At 46.1% G+C, this 21,131-nt stretch overlaps 1 protein-coding gene across 5 annotated transcripts in view; it reads left to right on the top strand.

The window, feature by feature from the left end:
- The window catches only part of COL19A1 (collagen type XIX alpha 1 chain), a 1,176,857-nt gene that overhangs the window by 836,447 nt on the left and 319,279 nt on the right, over positions 1 to 21,131 (top strand). For all 5 annotated transcript variants that reach the window (XM_029595659.1, XM_029595658.1, XM_029595657.1 and 2 more), the window contains 6 exons: positions 1,905 to 1,994; positions 5,301 to 5,345; positions 6,137 to 6,214; positions 6,384 to 6,419; positions 7,672 to 7,725; positions 7,816 to 7,869. In XM_029595659.1, coding sequence (XP_029451519.1) covers positions 1,905 to 1,994; positions 5,301 to 5,345; positions 6,137 to 6,214; positions 6,384 to 6,419; positions 7,672 to 7,725; positions 7,816 to 7,869 — 357 coding nt within the window. The remainder of the gene's footprint in view (positions 1 to 1,904; positions 1,995 to 5,300; positions 5,346 to 6,136; positions 6,215 to 6,383; positions 6,420 to 7,671; positions 7,726 to 7,815; positions 7,870 to 21,131) is intronic.

The raw sequence follows: 21,131 nt of genomic DNA, 5'->3' as shown, positions 1-21,131 counted from the left end.
TCCTGAGAAAACGGGGAGCAGGGGGGCGAAGGGGTGTGGGCCTGCGAAAGCTGGCAGGTTTCACACCACCGCGGTCTTCGCTACCAGCTTTCACACCGAATAGCACCACTGTGAAAGGTGGTGCTATTTGGCGCGCTACTGGCGATGATAAGGTTACTAACCTTATTTCCACCAGCAAAGACATCACCGGGTCCACCCCCTCGCCGCCCCGACTCCGCCCCCAGCATGCTATTGCACGCAAAAAGGGACTTTTCGCATGCGATAGAGGCTTATCGCACGCGATAAGACTTTTACAATGACCCCCTTAGCCGGATAACTTTTAAGCAGCTCTACTTAGTTGGATAATTCACCACAGTGCTACTTAATGGGATATTTGTCGTCACTTAGCCAGATAAGTCAAAACTTATGCAGCTATGTTTAAAATACTTGCCATGTATTTTTCGATAAGTGAACATGTTGGGTAGATTTATGCGCATTTTATATAGTGTGTGAGTATTTGTGCACACAATATAAAATTCATATCCATGCTTGCATGTCCATATAGCTGTGTATATGGGCGAGCTCATGCATGATTTAAAGTTATCCTCTTATTTTAAAGCATTTCTCAATGGGGATTGGTGCCTTCAATGACAACAGTGAAGGTACCAGTCATTGATCTTTTCACCCAGAGTGAAGTGAATAAATTAATACTAAATTGCCAGAAGCTGTTATCTCAGTTGCCCTTATTATTCAGCCCAGGGGGACCATTTGGGGAGGTTATGGAGTGGGGGTGGAAATTGGGGTGGGAATTTGGACAATGACTTTTTTTAAGGTAAGAGATTGGGCAGGATCATAACCTACTTGGCATACTAATTTTTTCTTTAATGTTTTTAGTTCTCCTCCTAATTTTAGAGCAGCAATTTTTCCGACCAGAGTTAGCCAGGTAAATTTATCTGGTTAGTACTAAATATTAGTACTAGGGAGAAAAATGTTAGTAACATCCCCAGAATGCTTTTTATCTAACTAAGGGCCTCATTTTCCACCCGGATCGCACACGATAAGGGACGTTTCGTCTGCGAAACATCCCTTATCGCGTGCAATACCAAAATGGGGGTGGAGTCGGCCTCGGAAGAGGAGGAGTCGGGGCGTCACCGGGGCCAACTCCGCGAAGACGCCGCCGACGACGAAAAGGTAAGGCCCTTTTCGCGTCCGAGTTCGTGCCCCATAGCTACACCTTCTATGGTGGTGCGATTGGGTGCGAAACCGGCAGCGATTGCACCGCGATGGCTAGCTCAGGCCCGCCCCCCATTTCAGCCCCCCGCCCCTCATTCCCTAAAGTATCGCAGGCCTGCAATACTTTAGAAAATGAGGCCCTAAATTTTATTTGGCTGTAGAATGAGGGGAAAAATATAATTGCCATGTTTTCTCCAGGTAACTGCAAAAGTTAGCCAGAGAATTGCTTTACATATTGACCTCATAATGGCTACTTCTGCAAATGGTTTCACCATAAAATTTAATGGAGGAATTTGTTGGAGTAGGAACAAACTGGCAAATTTTTCTTTTTTTGTTGTATTTGCAAACTCCTATTCCTTTTATTATTTTTTAAAGCAGATGAAATGCTATGGAAGTCGTCATTTCAGATCATTTCAATATTAAGTATTAATATTCTCCCTATTACATTAATGGCATATATTTTTGATAATATATCTCCTTTGCAGAATATTCATCTGACTGTTCATAAAATCAAAATTTCCCTTTTTGTACATATTTACTCATTCTAAAAATTGCCTACAAACATTGCATTTATTAATATCTACATAGAGTATGAAGTATCTGACATTTTGACCTAATCATGGAAAAAATCTTGCACATTCACTATTCCTTCAGGCAAGTCACTTTTGAAAATCAGTGTTGTTTCTCCACAGGGAGACCATGGTGGGATTGAAGGACTTCCTGGATCTCCTGGTGCAAAAGGAGAGACGGGACCTCCAGGAATAGGTCTACCTGGTATACAGGTAAGACTTCTCAAGTTTTTTATTTTCTATAGTCATTTGTAACTTTTACCCTTTTGTGCTTAGAATAAAAAACATGAGATACCAAAACTCAAAAGCACCAAAGTTTATGAGGAATTTGTACTATACTATCAAATTGAAAATCAGTGCCCCATTAATATCTTTCATCCACATATTCATACTATATATGCTCAAAAAATGAGTCATACAATGATCTAAATAATTTCACAATGGGCTCCGGAATCTCCTCTGACTCCCAGTACCAGCATTTACAACAGGAAAAAAAATTTTTGAAAGGACAGAAGAAGGGTTTCATATATTAGAGTGTTAAACCCCCATGGGTGAACTCATTCTATGCATAATCATCAACCAAACCTCCTCCATCCAATATTTTAATCAATTATCACATACACCATAGGTGAAACTGCATATTTTTCTTTTAAATATTTTTTGTGCCAAAAATTATTAAAAAAGCATGCTTATAAATCAATGTCCCGACTTATCTGGTATGATTGAAAAAACCCGATGCAGCCGCATTTCTGGTCCAAAACAGAACCTTTCTTCAGGGGATGTTCTCCTGTACAGTAATCCGTCGGTGTACCAAAATAACTGTGGGTAATCCAAGCGAAATATGTACAATTTCTTCCAGGCGCGATTAGCGCTCCTCCGCCATTAAACGCTACTAACTAACAGATCCTGCTTTTAACCTTAGTGTACGGATGGCTCAAGGGCCAATCCCAACGTTTGCTTCTGTGACGTTGTGACGTGCAACTCAAATTAATGAAACCCAATCAAGCGCCTCATTCAAACCCTGAGGAGCTTGCGTCTTCAAGGTGAATATCCAAAATGCTTCCCGTCTATTAAGCAAACCTTCCTGGTCTCCCCCTCTTGTCGACAGTGGTACGTGATCAATCACGGTCCATTTCAATTCACTGTAAATGTGACCATGCTGCACGCCATGAGTCACTATTGGTGCTGTCAATGTAGATGTATTAAGTTTGGATTTGTGCTCATTCAATCTTATTCTAATCTTATGGGTAGTCCAACCGACATATACACGAGGGCAAGGGCAAATAATGACATAAATCACATGATCCGAATTGCATGTAGTGTTGTGCTTACGATAAACTTGATACCCTGTAGATGGTTCCTTCCAAACACATCCATCTATACTATTCACACAATGGGAACATTGTCCACACGCATGATGTCCTTCTATTAAAACCTTCTATTAAGACAGGGAAGGTTTGCTTAATAGACGGGAAGCATTTTGGATATTCACCTTCAAGACACAAACTCCTCAGGGTTTGAATGAGGCGCTTGATTGGGTTTCATTAATTTGAGTTGCACATCACGATGTCACAGCAGCGAACGTTGGGATTGGCCCTTGAGCCATCCGTACACTAAGGTTAAAAGCAGGATCTGTTAGTTAATAGCGTTTAATGGCGGAGGAGCGCTAATCGTGCCTGGAAGAAATTGTACACATTTTGCTTGGATTTCCCACAGTTATTTTGGTACACCGACAGATTATTGTACAGGAGAACATCCCCTGAAGAAAGGTCCTGTTTTAGACCAGAAACGCGGCTGCGTCGGGCTTTTTCAATCATACCAGATTAGTCGGGACATTGATTTATAAGCATGCTTTTTTAATAATTTTTGGCACAAAAAATATGTAAAAGAAAAATATGCAGTTTCACCTATGGTGTATGTGATAATTGATTAAAATATTGGATGGAGGAGGTTTGGTTGATGAGTTCACCCATGGGGGTTTAACACTCTAATATATGAAACCCTTCCTCTGTCCTTTCAAAAAATTATTTTTCCTGTTGTAAATGCTGGCACTGGGAGTCAGAGGAGACTCCGGAGCCCATTGTGAAATTATTTAGATCATTGTATGACTCATTTTTTGAGCATATATAGTGAGTATTGAATATGTGGATGAAAGATATTAATGGGGCATTGATTTTCGATTTGATAGAATAAAAAACATACACTAAGAGGCCAATATTTAAAAACCTGGATAACGGATAACCTATCTGGCTAAACTCAGCTAGATAAATTATCAGGAATATTCAACAGGCTAAATGTCCCTCTGAATACCCATGAATAAAGTGATCTTTTTATATGTAGCTGGATAACTTTGAAACATAATAAGCTATACGGCTCATTCACTAAGCCGCGTTAGGACATTTCCCATGCAATAAATGCTGTTTTACATGCAGTAAATAGCCTAATGTAGGGATAAGAAGACATATTGTACCTTGTGTTAATCTGGTTAAAATTGCCACTTATCTAGCCATATTCTTTTAAATATAGCCTGTTAAGGTTAACGTTATCCAGGAACACAACTGTATCAACAAAAAAAAAGTCCAAAGTACATGTCAAAGCCATCACATAGAGTCCATAACAATCCTTGTACCTCTCATATCAGTTTTAAAAAGGTGAATTTTGAAAGCCATTTAAATGCATAAAGGGGAATTTTAAAAGCCCAGCATGTGCCTTATTGAAGGGATGTGTGAATAAGTTGGACTTGTGCGCTCTGAGAGGATTCTGAAAGCCGCCTGTATAAGCGCGTATCTCCTGCAGCGCGCGAATCGCAAACGTTGTCAAAAAGGGGCGGGGTCTGGGTGAGGCCTGGGTGTTTTAGGGCATGAGGCTGAGAGGTGCGCATAAAAATACTTACGCAACCCAGCGCGCGCCAAGATCCCGTGACGCATAACTTTACTTCTGCTATGGATGACACGTAAGTTCAAAAATAAAGATCTGCAAGATTTAAAGAGTAGGGGGTTAATTGGGGGGAGTGGAGGCTGTGAAGCCAGTGGGGTTTGGAGGAGCTGTCTCTTAACTGAGTGAACTGGAGACAAATAGGTAAAACTGGGAATAGCGTTGGCACGCATCCCTTTTGAAATCCCCTGATTTACACAGTAGAAGTGGGATTTGAATGACCATGCATGTGTCCACTTAAAATCTGGCGCATGTGCGTGTGACGGGGCTTTTTTATCACATGCACGCATATTCGCTTTTATGTTATAAAATAGCTGTGTCTGTGGGCACAGGCCAACATACGCATGCCAATGAGCACCCGCATACTGGTTTGAAAGTTACTGTCTTAGCTGCCACATAAGTTGCCTGCAATGTTCCAGATTTATCCGAAATTTTTGTAATGCATTAAAAAGACATTTCAAACAGCTGCTTTATTTTAGAAATGGTAGATATCCCAAAACCATACGTATCTGTCATTAAAATTCAGTGACAGGTTTTTTTTTTAGATTTGCAAAACTTATTTTGTGACATAATTTCTTTTTTTAGGGTCCAACTGGTATTCCTGGAGCTGCCGGTCCACGAGGGCCTAAGGTATACAGTGAAATCCTCAGCTCAGTGTGCAGTGGTCATCAAAAAAGCAAATAGAATGTAAGGAATGATCTGACAAGGAAGGAGAACATAACAGAAAATATTATATTGCCTCTATGTCATAGTGCACCTTTACAATTGTGTGCAGCTCTGTTCATTCCATCTGAAAAAAGACATAGTGGGAAATAGAAAAAGTTCAGGAAGGGCAACAAAAATGATGAAATGGAATGGCTCCCCTGTGATGAGAGGCTACACATGTTATGGCTTTTCAGCTTGGATATGAGATGGCTGAGAGAGAAAATGAAAAAGTCACGAGTGGGGTGGAATGGTAAAAACAGTAAAGGACAGTTATTTATTCTTTCAAATAATATTCAAACAAAAGGACACTACATGAAAATGACAACCAGCAGATTCAAAACAAATTGTAGAAAGTCCTTTTTCACTCAGCACACAATCAAGCTGTGGAATCTGTTGCCAGAGGACATGGTCAAGACAACTAGCATAACGGGGTTATAGAGAGGTTTGGCCAAATTCCTGAAGAAAAAGTCCATGAAACATTATTAGCCAGGTAGACTAAAGAAAGCTATTGCTATCCCTGGAAGTGTGTAACAGGAAATACATCTACTTTATGGGATCTGCTGGGTATTGGCAACCTAGATTGGCTACCATCTGAGACAAGATTCTGGGTTCAATGGACCTTCTTATGTTCTCATGTTAATATTGTTGGATGAATAGATGAGCTGTATTTCTTCTGATGACAAGTATACTGACATACATATATCTGACCTTGATAGGGTGAAAGAGGATTCCCAGGTGTTCAGGGATCCCCAGGAGAAATGGGACTACAAGGAATAGGAACTGAAGGCCCTCCTGTAAGTCAGACTGTCACTGGAAGACAGTAACTCATTCTTTATCATTGATCTGCTACTGAAAGCCTAAATTAAAATGTAATAATCCTATTTATATAGTTGTTCGGTATTTTAAAGCATCGTATTCTAAAGACACTTTATAATTTCCTGGCATTTGGTTTGGAATTCACAGGGTCCCAGAGGTCCACCTGGAGAACAAGGTATTCAGGTAAATTATCTATGAAAAAAATGTGGAAAACTGGATTCAACTTGAACATGCTTATCAGGTACCTAGCTGGAAATGACTTTTATCATATTCAGTAGGGATGTGAATCGTGTCCTCGATCGTCTTAACGATCGATTTCGGCTGGGAGGGGGAGGGAATCGTATTGTTGCCGTTTGGGGGGGTAAAATATCGTGAAAAATCGTTAAAAAATCGAAAAATCGAAAAACCGGCACATTAAAACCCCCTAAAACCCACCCCCAACCCTTTAAATTAAATCCCCCACCCCCAAATAACTTAAATAACCTGCGGGTCCAGCGGCGGTCCGGAACGGCAGCGGTCCGGAACGGGCTCCTGCTCCTGCATCTTGTCGTCTTCGGCCGGCGCCATTTTCCAAAATGGCGCCGAAAAATGGCGGCGGCCATAGACGAAAAAGATTGGACGGCAGGAGGTCCTTCCGGACCCCCGCTGGACTTTTGGCAAGTCTCGTGGGGGTCAGGAGGCCCCCCACAAGCTGGCCAAAAGTTCCTGGAGGTCCAGCGGGGGTCAGGGAGCGATTTCCCGCCGCGAATCGTTTTCGTACGGAAAATGGCGCCGGCCATACGCGTATGGCCGGCGCCATTTTCCGTACGGAAAATGGCGCCGGCAGGAGATCGACTGCAGGAGGTCGTTCAGCGAGGCGCCGGAACCCTCGCTGAACGACCTCCTGCAGTCGATCTCCTGCCGGCGCCATTTTCCGTACGAAAACGATTCGCGGCGGGAAATCGCTCCCTGACCCCCGCTGGACCTCCAGGAACTTTTGGCCAGCTTGTGGGGGGCCTCCTGACCCCCACGAGACTTGCCAAAAGTCCAGCGGGGGTCCGGAAGGACCTCCTGCCGTCCAATCTTTTTCGTCTATGGCCGCTGCCATTTTTCGGCGCCATTTTGGAAAATGGCGCCGGCCGAAGACGACAAGATGCAGGAGCAGGAGCCCGTTCCGGACCGCTGCCGTTCCGGACCGCCGCTGGACCCGCAGGTTATTTAAGTTATTTGGGGGGGGTTCGGGAGGGTGGGGGATTTAATTTAAAGGGTCGGGGGTGGGTTTTAGGGGGTTTTAGTGTGCCGGCTCACGATTCTAACGATTTATAACGATAAATCGTTAGAATCTGTATTGTATTGTGTTCCATAACGGTTTAAGACGATATTAAAATTATCGGACGATAATTTTAATCGTCCTAAAACGATTCACATCCCTAATATTCAGTATTCTTTATTTTAGGGTCCTAGAGGTCCCTCTGGATTACCAGGAGCTCCAGGTGCTCCAGGTATTGATGTAAGTAACAGTTCTTTAGAAAAGAGTATTTTAATAGTATTTTCCTGTTTGTTTCTGTAATGTAAAATATAATGTTCTTCCTGATTCTAGGGGATTCCAGGAAGAGATGGAAAACCAGGACTGCCTGGGCCTCCTGGAGATCCAGTATGTAGAAAAATTATCTTATTTATCCACCAATCCGAAATAATAAGCCCACTGCTAAGTATAAAAGGAACGTAAAATGCAATGCGTATAACACCTAACATATAGGGTCATTCATCAAAATGCATTATGGCGTTAACGCATTAAATGCATGCAATCTGTTACAAATTTTGGCAGAGAGAGAGAGAGAGATTATCTACATGGCCCTCATAGTAGTGAAGTATTTTTATCTCTATAGGAGGGCCATCTAATAGGTTGAGGTAAGGTGGTAGTGGCGGTTTACGGTTTAGGGGCCAGTTTCGCATGTAGAGTGAGACGTATGAACAACACAGTTCACCTTGATGAAGATTTGACATCATTTGTAGTGAGGACAGTCTCAGAAAGACTGAGCAGTTCATACGTCTCACTCTACATGCAAAACTGGCCCCTAAACCCTCACCAACATCTCACCTCGACCTATTAGATGGCCTTCCTATAGAGATATAAATAGTTGCACACTAAGAGACCTTTCCCAGAGGTGCTTTCTCTCTCTCTCTTTCTCTCATACTACTGATGCAAAGTAGTAAGTTAATGCATGATGCAGTAATTCTAAAATTTATAAATGCATTAATAACTATATTTTGATGAACCTAGGGGATAGTACTTAGAAACATCAAATAAACTAAAACATAATTATACCACAAAACAAGCTGTACATGGGTAGAATATGTCAGCAGATAATGATAATTTGATCTACCCATCTAGTTGCCTAATGTAATTTTGCGTTTTAATGTTGAGATGTAATTTCTTTTTCACATGCTAATCTTCCATGTGTTTATACCTGTTCTTTGTAAACCGATGTGATGTGCAAACGAATGTCAGTATAAAAAAGCTATAAATAAATAAATAAAATAATGTCCTGCCACAGATTCTATTTGATCTGTGGTCTTCTACCTCCCTCCCGCTGTCGCTAAGATCCCATTGAGGCTGCAACTAGCACTCTTGAGCTCTGTTATTTTGTTATCCCCCCCCCCCCCACCTCTATTGAGTACTTGCAATACTTTCTACCACCCTCTCAGTGAAAGTATATTCTCATCTTCTTTATTAGTGACCCTCCCTTAACCTCCATATGATGGCCCCCTGTCCTTGATTTCATTCTGTGGAAAACAGTACCTTCTGGTACCTTATGTGAAGCCTACTAATTATCTTCAAGTTTTCTCCTTTTCTGATGAGAATACATCTTGAGCTCATTAAACCTATCCATCTAAAACTTATAATAGAGCTCATGCACCATTTTGATAGCCTTCATTTGAATGGTCTCCATCTTAGCAATGTTCTTTTACTACTACTAATACTATGACGACTATTTATCATTTCTTAAATGCTTCTAGACATACACAGCACTGTACAGCTACGCATAAGAGACAGTTCTTGCTCCATGGAGCTTACAATCTAGTCAAAACAAACATACATGACAAATGAGTTTATGGAAGTGAAGAGCTTAGCATTTCAAAGCATAATTGAAAGGGTACATTTTTAGACTGGATTTGAATATGGCCAGAAAGGAAGCATGACACACCAGTTCAGGAAATTTATTATAGGCATATGGCACATTAGGGTGAAAACTTGGCAGTGGCAGTGGCAGAAAATTTGGCAGTGGAGGAGAAGGGCACATATAAGAGTGCCTTGCATGTTGAACGGACTTCACGAGAAAGGGTGTAAGAAAAGAGAAGACAGGTAATATGCATCAGGAGCAAACAAGAGTACACGGGATTTTAATAGATATGCACGTATCTGTTAAAATCCAGGATCGGCGCGTGCAAGGCTGTGCTAAATCGGCAGCCTGCACGCGCCGAGCCGCGCAGCTGCCTCTGTTCCCTCCAAGGCCGCTCCGATTTCTGAGCGGCCTCAGAGGGAACTTTCCTTCCTCCCCCCCCCCCCCCCCGCACCTTCCCCTCCCTTCCCCTACCTAACCCACCCCCCAGCCCTACCTAAACCCCCCCTGCCTTTGTTGCACAAGTTACGCCTGGCACGGATACCCTGTCACATGGTAAGGGCAAAGGGCCATCGGTGCCATTTTTATTAGTGGCAGCCGACGGCCAGAGAGCAGGAGATCGCTTCCGGGACTCCACTGGATCACAGGTATTTTTAAAAAGTTTGGGGGGGGGGGGTCGGGAAGGTGGGGGAAGCTAAGGGATGTGTTTTAAAGGGTCGGGTGGGTTTTTTGTTTATCGGCTCGGGTGCAGCCGATAAAAAAAAACCCGATCGGACCGCACGAAAAACAATTCACGATGTGAATCGGAACCGATTCCGGTTCTGATTCACATCTCTATTGCTTAACCAATTTCTCTCTCAATTTAGAATATTTGCACATACTCCCAAACTTCTAAATTTCTCAGTAGTTTTCTATGTGGAGCAATGTTAAAGGCCTTTTGAAATCCAGATGAGCCACATTTACTGTACCTCTCTGATCTCCTTCTCTGCCCACATCTCCCTCCCCAATCTATTATTTTATTTATATCATCAAATAATTCAATCACATTTTTCAGCAAGTTCTTCTCCTTGTGAAGCCATATTTTACTAGGATTCTGGAATCCATTTACTTCAAGGTATTGCACTTGCATTGTTCTTTTCTTCAGTAGAAGTTCTCACTACTGATGTACAACTAACAAGTTTATAGTGAAACCCATGGGCTAGTGTCCCATCACAGAACCCCAAAGACCATACCTCAGTTTATGGGCTTAGTTAACTAACTTCTCCTGATGTTAACGAGCTGACCCATCCACAGCTAAGGAGGGGGAAGGTGTCCACCTCTGAAGTAAGGGAGGGGGCAGAGGCTGAGAGGTTGGCTGGTAAACACAGTTTAAAGGTGGTCTGGCCTGCCCACCAGCCTCTTCTTTTGCTGATTTTCGCGTTGAGCATTAGGCTAGACAGCCACTGGAGCCTGTTTGTTAATTCAAAGAATTTTGTTTTGGGAGATCTGTTAAGCTGCAGCTCTTTTTGGCTTTACCTGGTTTCCTGCTGCTATCTAGCTGATATTTAGCTTGGGAGGAGAGGCTAAAGAGGTTCTGGGGACCACGGCCAGGCTTAGCTCCTTCTGATGCTGGCATTCCTAGCAGCAGGCTGTTCCTCTTGCGTTGACTGTTGCCTGGGTTCTGATGCTAGCAAGATGTTTCTTTGCTGCCTGCTGTATGTAACTCCTTGGGCAGGTTAGGTGATGTTGGGGGGAGGAGCTCACTCTATTGCTTGGGGCAATTAGTTTGTGCGAAGAACACGAGAGCAGAGTAGTGAATGATTTCTCTTCTAGCATGCAGGCTAGCTGACTCCAAAAAAATATAAAAATTAAGAAAGGTTTGTTTTTGGCAGCTGTAGTGCATGGTCAAGGGGTGTTACATTTGCCGCTCGCTCACCCATCCCCGCAAGCCGGCTCACTCACCTGATGCTGCTGAACCAGCTCACCACCGCTGCCCCATGCAGCCAAAAATGCCATTGCTGTGGAATCTGATGGTACAACTCTTCTGAGACAATTGTTGCTTCTGCTCCTGTGTCCAGAATAGCTTCTGTCTGCATACCATTAATAATAATTGGTACTTGTATAATGGGTCCTTTTCAGGTCAGCCAACCCATGGCAGAGGATGATTTTACAGCTGGGTTCATGGTACTTCTTTCTTTTTCCTGGCTGCTTGGCTCGGGGATCACCTGTTCCACTGGCGCCCCAATTCTTGAAGGGCTAGATGAACAGCAGCACTCTCTCTTCCAATGTCCCTCTTTACTTCACTGAAAACAGGAGCCTTCACTTACTGAAGCAGGGCTAGGAGTACAAGAACAGAAGTCCACCCCTGGTCTCTTGGATGTTAGAGGAATTCCTCTGTCCTCGCCCTCCTGTCAAAGGTGTGATGTTGGCAGATGAATCTTCATGCCTGGAGACTGCAGCTTTGGGTCCTTCAATCTTCAGGGCCAGCTGTTCCAATCTATTTATTAATTTATTTATTGATTTAATTTCTATACTGCTTAGCACAAATCAAAATGGTTTACATTTTCACATACACAATTTCCTTGAACAGCAATCACAATCAATACATACAATAAAAACATTATTAAAATTGCAATATAAAAATTAGTCATCTAAATAATACAAATTAAAAAACAAACAAATCAATATTTGTTACAGAACCGGTTAATGGTCTTCAGCAGTTGTCTTTGTTCGGCAACCTGTTCCACTACAGGAGTCTGCATCCTTCAGGCAGCCAAGCTATACTGCTCACTGGGCTATCCCTCTTCATTTGGGCAAGTGTCTGCTCAGGAAGCTCTTTGGGTATTGCTTCTTCCTTCAGCCTCTTGTCCCATGGACACCTGGAAATTATGTTCATATGCTTCATCTAAGCCCTGGCATTCCCCTAGGGTCATAGGGTCCCCAATTCATGACTTCATTGACTGCCCGCTGATTTTTGAGGCCTTTGAGGAAAGCTTCAACTGCAAGCTGATCCTGCATCTCGAGACCTACTCCAGGGTAGGCTCTGTTAACTAAACAGTGTTGCGCTGGAGGTGGACCCTTGCCCTGGTGCAGGATTGGTACGGCCCTCTGGTCAGAACCAGAGAGCACCTGCCACCAGGAGGCGGAGCACAGTGGGAGACAGAGGCTATCTGGAGCTTCGCCAATAGCAACCCGGGGTTCCCTCAGGTTGAGCCCTTGGTTACCTGGGCCATCTGGTCTTAGGTGGGCCTCGCAGGGTCTCCTAGAGAGGAAGTGCAGAGGAGTGCCCACCACGAACAAGGGTGCGTGGTCGATGTCCAAGCAAGAATGTCACAGGAGACCAGAAGAGAGTGTCCAAGTGGATAGTGAAGATCAAGGCCAGGGTATCAGTCCAGAATGGTCAGCCGAAGCAGGGGTAAGTACCTGTAGTCAATCCGGGAGTAGTCAGATCAGGCAAAGGTCAAGTTCCAGGCAGCATCAAACAAGGTCAGAGGGCAGGCAGAGGTCGGTTCCAGGCAGCGGTCAGACGAGGTCAGTGGACAGGCAGAAGTCGGTTCCAGGCAGCGGTCAGACATGGTCAATGAACAGACAGAGGTTGGGTCCAGGCAGCAGTCAGACGAGGTCAAGAGCAAGCAAAGGTCAGTACCGTGAGATCAGTCCAAAGGGTACTAAAAAGGAATGGAGAGACGAAGGAACAGGAGACGCTGGAACAGGAGATACAGGAGACGCTGGAGGTGCTGGAACAGGAGGCACTGGAACAGGCAAACTAGAGAATACCGGAGTGTATGACCCGATTGCCAAGGCAATGAGCTAGTGTCTGAGCCCTGCATTTATACAGGGCTCAGGTGATGTCAGAATCGGGCGCTGCCCGAGGGTTTCCTGTGCTTGGCCCTTTGTTCACCAGAGTTCCACGCGCGTGTACTAGGGGGCAGGGCCGACACCAAGCAGGACGCCAAGCCCCGGCGCGAGGAACGTTACAAGGTGGAAGGCCCCGATGGGCCTGGGGATGCTCGTGGACGCCGCGGTCGAGCAGATCTGGGATTGAGAGAGGAGCTGGTAGACGGTCACGCCAGGTGAGCAGGCCCAGTCGTGGCACCAGCACGGCCTAGAAGCACAAAGGTACCCCCTTCTAGGCCTCCCCCTTAACAGCCAGGGCTTCTCAGGATGGGTCCGGTGGAACTCAGCGAGGAGGTCCTTGTTGTAGATGTGGTGGGAGGGCTCCCAGGAGTTCTCCTCTGGCCCGAAGCCCTCCCACGACAGGAGGTATTCCCAATGGCCTCTATAGCACCGGACATCCAGGACCTCTTTTACTTGAAGCATGTCCTCAGGTTCGGCAGTGAGTTGTGTAGGCTCAGTAGGTCTTCGACAGGGCCAGGACAAGACGAATGGCTTTAACTGAGACAATGGAACGTGTTGTGGATTCCCATGGAGGTGGGAAGTTGCAGCTGGTAGGTAACCGCGCCAATGCGTCGGATGATTGGAAATGGTCCGATGAATCTGGGAGCCAGATGTTGGGAAGGAAGAAGTAGTCTGATGTGTTTAGTGCTCAGCCAGACCTTCTGGCTGGGTTGGAACAAGGGTGCAGTGCAACGATGAGCGTCCGTGAAGCATTTGGCTCTCTCAGCAGCCTGACACAGTCTTTCCTTGACATGGCTCCAGAGACGGTGGATCATCTGTGCTGCAGACTGAGCTGCAGACGAGGGTACAGAAAGCGGTACTGGTAGAGGCAGGCGTGGCTGGCAACCAAAAACTATGGAGAAGGGAGAGACGTCAGTGGCAGACACGAAGTGGGTATTGTGGGATAACTCAGCCCATGACAAAAGGTCGGGCCAATTATCCTGCTGATCATTGACGTAAGATCTTAGGAGTGTCTTCAGGGAGTGGTTAGTCATCTTGGCCTGGCCATTCGCTTGCGGGTGGTAGGAAGAAGTCAGATTCAGGGTAATATCAAACTTTTTACATAGGGACTTCCAGTACTTGGCAGAAAATTGTGGCGCATGATCAGAAATGATCTCTTTGGGAAGTCCATGTAAGCGGAATACATTATTCAGGAAGAGTTTTGCCAATTCAGGAGCCGAAGGGAGGCTCTGTAGTGGAACGAAGTAGGCCATTTTTGAAAAGCAGTCGATAATAACCCAAATGACCATGTTGCCCTTTGATGGGGGCGGATCGAAGATGAAGTCAGTAGAGATGCTTGACCAGGGTTCAGTGGGAGCCGGAAGAGATTGGAGGAGTCCCCAAGGGTGGCCAGCCAGAGGATTTTGCTGTGCACAGATGGGGCAGGAGTCCACATAACTGTGGGAGTCTTTAACCATGCTAGGCCACCAGTAGTGTCTTTTTAACATCTCAAGGGTACGAGCCCAGCCAGGATGGCTGGCCAACTTCGAGCCATGGGCCCAGCGGAGGACACGCTCTCCAAGATGGTCTGGGGCCACCGTCTTGCTGGCTGGTACTGTGTTGGAAACTGCAAGGGTTATGCAAGCTGGGTCGATCATGTGTCTAGGGGTTTCGGGCATATCTTCTGGCTCAAGAGAGCATCCACTCGGGTGTTCTTTGCTGCTGGACGGTAGCGGGCCTGTCTGGGGTTCAATAGCTGGGCTTCCTTTAAGCGTTTGAGGTTCTTGTGATCTGTAAAGATCGTGAACTTATGCTGTGCTCCTTCTAACCAGGGGCGCCATTCCTGAAGGGCCAATTTCACGGCTAAGAGTTCACAGTCCCCAATCGTGTAGTTTTGCTCTGTGGGAGAAAACTTTTGTGAGTAGAAGGAGCAGGGTACTAGGACTCCCTTGGAGGAATATTGGCTCAGGACCACCCCTTTTCCAACACCTCGTCAACCTCAACGACGAAGGGACAGTTAGGATCTGGGTGACGTAGACAGGGTCTGGTGCAGAAGGCCTCTTTCAAGGTGTGGAAAGCAGATTGAGCCTTGGGGCTCCAAACTTGAAGGTTCCTTTCCTAATCATGGCTGTGAGTGGTGCAGCTAGAGTGGAGAAATTAGCGATGAAGTTCCTGTAATAATTTGCAAATCCAAGGAATCTTTGTAAGGCGCAGAGGCCTACTGGCTGGGGCCAATCTCGAATTCCTTGGAGTTTCTCAGGGTCCATGGTAAAACCACGATTGCAGATAATGTAGCCTAGAAATGGGAAACAAGTCTTTTCGAAGATACACTTCTCTAATTTTGCATAGAGACGATTGTCTCTGAGGCGTTGGAGGACTGTTTGAACATGTGAGCGGTGGGACTTCAGGTCTTTGGAAAAGATCAGTATATCATCTAGATATACCACAACAAATGAGTATAGTAGGTCCCAGAAGATCTCATTCATCAAACACCGAAAGACCGCAGGGGCATTAAAAAGTCCAAAAGGCATTACTACGTACTCGTAGTGGCTGTCCCTCGAATTGAAAGTGGTCTTCCAGATATCCTCTGGCTGCATCCGTACAAGATTGTATGCGCCTCGGAGATTTAACTTGTAAAGATCTGGGTTCCTTGTAGGCGATCAAATAGTTCACTAATGAGTGACAGAGGGTAACGATCCTTGTGAATCAAGGCATTTAGCCCATGGTAATCAATGCAAGGATGTAAATTGCCATTCTTCTTCACGAAGAAGAATCCGGCTCCTGCCGAGGAATCAGAGGGTCTTATGAATCCTTTATCCAGATTCTCTTTAATGTACTCAGACATTGCTTTGGTCTCCGGTAGCGAGAGAGGGTAAGTTCTGCCCTTGGGAGGTGTGGTACCTGGTAGGAGCTCAATGGGACAATTGAACTCTCAGAGTGGAGGTAGGATGTCAGCCTTTTGTTTGGAGAACACATCTTTGAAGTCAGAATATGGAGCAGGTAACCCAGTAAGGGTTGTAGAGTTCAGAACGGTAACCGCTGGAAACACCTGTCACAGACAGCAGTTCTGGCACTGGGGTCCCCACTGAATTAACTGCAGGGATTGCCAGTCGAAGTGGGGTCCATGTACTTGAAGCCAGGGAAGTCCTAGGATTACCGGATGTGTGGAACGCTTCAAAACGTACAGTGAAATTTCCTCTTCATGGAGGGTTCCCACGTTAAGGCGGAAGACCACGGTGTGATGAGTAATGCGTGCAGGGAGGTGCTCTCCCTGGATTGATGAGATGCGGAGAGGTACTTCCAGAGGTTGAAGTGGGATCTGGAGTAGTGTGACGATGTCGTCCAGAATAAAATTGCCACTCGACCCAGTGTCCACGAGTGTGGTAGTGGCAAAGGAACGTGACTCCCTAGAAAGGGGCACAGGAAGCAATAATTGGGGTTCAGTAACAGTAAAGCCTAAGCTCTCACGGCTTCAGGGGACCACTGAAGGGTTGGCTCCCTTCTGGGTCATAGCTGTGAGTGGCGCGGTTAGCGTAGAGTAGTTCTTCATGAACGATCTGTAGTAATTGGTGAACCCCAGAAATCTTCAAAGGGCCTTGAGGGTTGTGGGTTGGGGCCAATTTTGAATGCTGTTAGTCTTTTTCGGATCCATCTGGAACCCTTGACTAGAAACCACGTAGCTCAAGAAGGGAACTGACTCCTGGTGAAAGGAGCACTTCTCCAGTTTAGCATATAACTAGTTGTCCCTTAAGCGTTGTAAGACATTTGTGATGTCTAAGTGGTGACTTTGAAGGTTTTGAGAGAAAACCAAAATGTCGTCCAGATATACCACTACGTAGGTGTACAGCATGTCTCTGAAGATTTCGTTCATCATGTTTTGAAAAACTGCGGGGCTTTGCAGAAGCCAAACGGCATAACTAAATACTTAAAGTGGCCGTCGCGGGTGTTAAAAGCTGTTTTCCATTCATCACCCCGGCGTATCTTCACTAAATTGTAGGCTCCTCTAAGGTCCAATTTAGTAAAAATCTTGACTCCTTGAAGCCTGTCAAAAAGTTCTGATATTAAAGGCAGCAGGTAATGATCCTTCTGAGTGATTTTGTTGAGGCCACGGTAGTATATGCATTAGGGATGTGAATCGTTTTAGGACGATTAAAATTATCGTCCGATAATTTTAATATCGTCTTAAACCGTTATGGAACACAATACAATACAGATTCTAACGATTTATCGTTATAAATCGTTAGAATCGTGAGCCGGCACACTAAAACCCCCTAAAACCCACCCCCGACCCTTTAAATTAAATCCCCCACCCTCCCGAACCCCCCCCCAAATAACTTAAATAACCTGCGGGTCCAGCGGCGGTCCGGAACGGCAGCGGTCCGGAACGGGCTCCTGCTCCTGAATCTTGTCGTCTTCAGCCGGCACCATTTTCCAAAATGGCGCCGAAAAATGGCGGCGGCCATAGACGAAAAAGATTGGACGGCAGGAGGTCCTTCCGGACCCCCGCTGGACTTTTGGCAAGTCTCGTGGGGGTCAGGAGGCCCCCCACAAGCTGGCCAAAAGTTCCTGGAGGTCCAGCGGGGGTCAGGGAGCGATTTCCCGCCGCGAATCGTTTTCGTACGGAAAATGGCGCCGGCAGGAGATCGACTGCAGGAGGTCGTTCAGCGAGGCGCCGGAACCCTCGCTGAACGACCTCCTGCAGTCGATCTCCTGCCGGCGCCATTTTCCGTACGAAAATGATTCGCGGCGGGAAATCGCTCCCTGACCCCCGCTGGACCTCCAGGAACTTTTGGCCAGCTTGTGGGGGGCCTCCTGACCCCCACGAGACTTGCCAAAAGTCCAGCGGGGGTCCGGAAGGACCTCCTGCCGTCCAATCTTTTTCGTCTATGGCCGCCGCCATTTTTCGGCGCCATTTTGGAAAATGGCGCCGGCTGAAGACGACAAGATTCAGGAGCAGGAGCCCGTTCCGGACCACTGCCGTTCCGGACCGCCGCTGGACCCGCAGGTTATTTAAGTTATTTGGGGGGGGGTTCGGGAGGGTGGGGGATTTAATTTAAAGGGTCGGGGGTGGGTTTTAGGGGGTTTTAATGTGCCGGTTTTTCGATTTTTCGATTTTTAACGATTTTTAACGATTTTTCACGATATTTTACCCCCCCAAACGGCAACAATACGATTCCCTCCCCCTCCCAGCCGAAATCGATCGTTAAGACGATCGAGGACACGATTCACATCCCTAATATGCATGGCTGGAAAGAGCCATCCTTTTTTCCTACAACGAAGAATCCGGCCCCGGACACGGCATTGATCTCGGTCAGAGAAAGTGGGTAGACCCTTCCTCTGGGAGGCTCGGTGTTGGGTATTAAGTTTATGGCGCAGTCGAAGGATCGATGCAGTGGCAGGGTGTCAGCGGCTTTCTTGGAAAATACATCTTCAAACGCAGAGTACTGTGGTGGAAGGCCCGGAAAAGAGGTAGTACTTGTGAGACAGGGCATTGGAGAAACAGTCTTTAGACACTTCCCATGACAAGAATCGCCCCAGCAAGACAACTGTAATGTACTCCAATCGAATTGGGGTGTGCACTTGCAACCAAGGCAGTCCAAGCACCACGGGTTGTATGGCTTTGTCTAAAACCAAGAATGAGATGGTTTCCTTGTGCATTGACCCAGTGCGAAGTTGGATAGGGACCGTGGATTGGGTGACTTCACCTGGTAATGGCTCACCATGGATAGATGACAAGAGCAGAGGTGTAGGTATCTGGACGGTGGGGATTCATAGGTGTTCTACGAGTTGTTTCATTATAAAGTTGCCACTGGCCCCGGAATCTATAAGCACCAATGTGTGAAACGCCAGAGAGTCTGAGGTGATAGAGATAGGCAATGTTAGTGGAGGAGATAGTGCTCTTAGGCCTAGGAGGAGTCTTCCAGCATATCCTAGGCCTAAGAGTTTCCCGGACAGATAGGGCAGGAGGGAACAGTATGACCTGGCAGAGGCCTGATTTTTGTCTACGATGCTTCTCTTTAGCAGATAGATGACTATGACCCAATTGCATTGGTTCTTCCTTCTCGACACTGGGTGTAGGAACAGTCTGGATGGTAGATGTTGAGTGGACGCAGGAAGCACCTGTCGAGACTTTCTTGGATTCCTTAACCTTGTGTGATCGCTCTCAAAGCCAACGATCAATGCGGCCAGTGAGGTCAATAAGGGATTGCTAACTCCTCCCTCTTCAGGAGCCCGCAACACAGATTCATAACAGACTGCTATCTCCGCAGTCAAACTAACATCAGATTCCTAACAGATTGCTCTCCTATCTGATTGCTCCACCCATCAGGCATGAGATCTACAACAGATTGCTAACTCCAGCAACTCGTAGCTTCAGATCAAGAACAGATTGCTAACTCCAGTGGATCTGGCTTAATTATGGGATGTTGTTAACTCCAGTGGATCTGGCTTCAACTTTGGGATATTGTTAACCCCATGGATCCAGCACATCTGTCTGCCTTGCAGGCTATACCGGGCCTGGCTCAACGCATCTCAGAGCAACAAGAAACTTTGGAGAAACTTACTGCAGCATTTCATCAGCTACACACACACAAGATACAAGAAGGTCAGTTACAGGAGGTAACTTTAAAGACTGCTGTACCACTGGCGGCTCCTATACGCTTTTCCGGAGAAATCCAGAAGACCCGGGGCTTTCTGAACCAGTGCTCCATGCACTTTACCTTACAGCCAAATGTATTTCCCACGGCTCTTTCGAAGACCACCTACATCCTGTCATACTTGGATGGGAGAGCCCTGTCGTGGGCATCTACCTTGTGGGAATGCAAGGACCCTATTTTGCAGGACATAGAAAGATTTATGGACATGTTTAAATCCATCTTTGATGACCCTGCTCGTATTTCTGTTTACGGTTTTGCTTTGGTGGACTTGAAGCAAGGCAACAGATTGCTGGCTGAATTCGCCATAGAATTCAAGACCCTTGCAGCGGAACTGCGCTGGGACCCCAATTGTCTCAAGACTCTCTTCTGCAGAGGCCTGGATACCCACTTAAAGGACGAGCTGGCCGCTCACCAGACACCTGACTCGCTGGGCGAATTATTAGCTTTGGCCACTCGGATTGATCACCGGCTCCGAGACTAGGTGAAGGAATTCCGGCCTAAGGTGTTACCTGGGTTGAAATAGGCTAGTACTACCACTGCACCTCAGATGGTCTCAGTAACTTCTGCTGCTGATAAAGATGAATCGATGCAACTTGGTCATGGACACTTGATCTCCAAGGAGAGAAGATTTCGGAAGAAACACAGCCTGTGCATGTACTGTGGTTAGCCCGGCCATGATGTCCCTACATGCTCCATTCGTCCGGGAAACAGACGGGCCTAAGTCCCGCAGGAGGACTGTTCTTGGGCCATACTGCATTTTCTCCTCCGCTCTATCTTCCAGTCTCCGTGATTTGCGAACCGGCTACGGTTAAGACTCCTGCCCTGATGGACTCAGGGGCAGGAGGCAATCTTATTCTCAGACGTCTAGTGGAAGACCTGAGGAGTCCCTTCATCAAATTAGAAGATTCATTGTTGCATCACAACTTGAAGTGGGCTTTGGACATTCTTTTACATCGCCACTTCTCCTGAAGATCTGTCCTTTCGTACCGAGGATCTGTCCTTTCGTACTAAGGATATCTCCCCAAGGCCTACTGCCCAGGAGGTAAGGGTTACGTCGGTCGTCATAGTTGGTGATTTGATTATTAGGAATGTAGACAGCTGGGTGGCTGGTGGGCGTGAGGATCGCCTGGTCACATGCCTACCTGGTGTGAAGGTGGTGGACCTCAGGAGTCACCTAGATAGGATTTTAGACAGTACTGGGGAGGAGCCGGCTGTCATGGTACATGTGGGCTCCAACGATGTAGGAAAATGTGGGAGGGAGGTTCTGGAAGCCAAATTTAGGCTCCTAGGTAGACAACTTAAATCCAGAACCTCCAGGG

Source organism: Rhinatrema bivittatum, chromosome 3 (assembly GCF_901001135.1).
Source record: "Rhinatrema bivittatum chromosome 3, aRhiBiv1.1, whole genome shotgun sequence".
Classification (NCBI taxonomy): domain Eukaryota; kingdom Metazoa; phylum Chordata; class Amphibia; order Gymnophiona; family Rhinatrematidae; genus Rhinatrema; species Rhinatrema bivittatum.
This window is presented reverse-complemented; position numbering and strand designations above follow the sequence as displayed.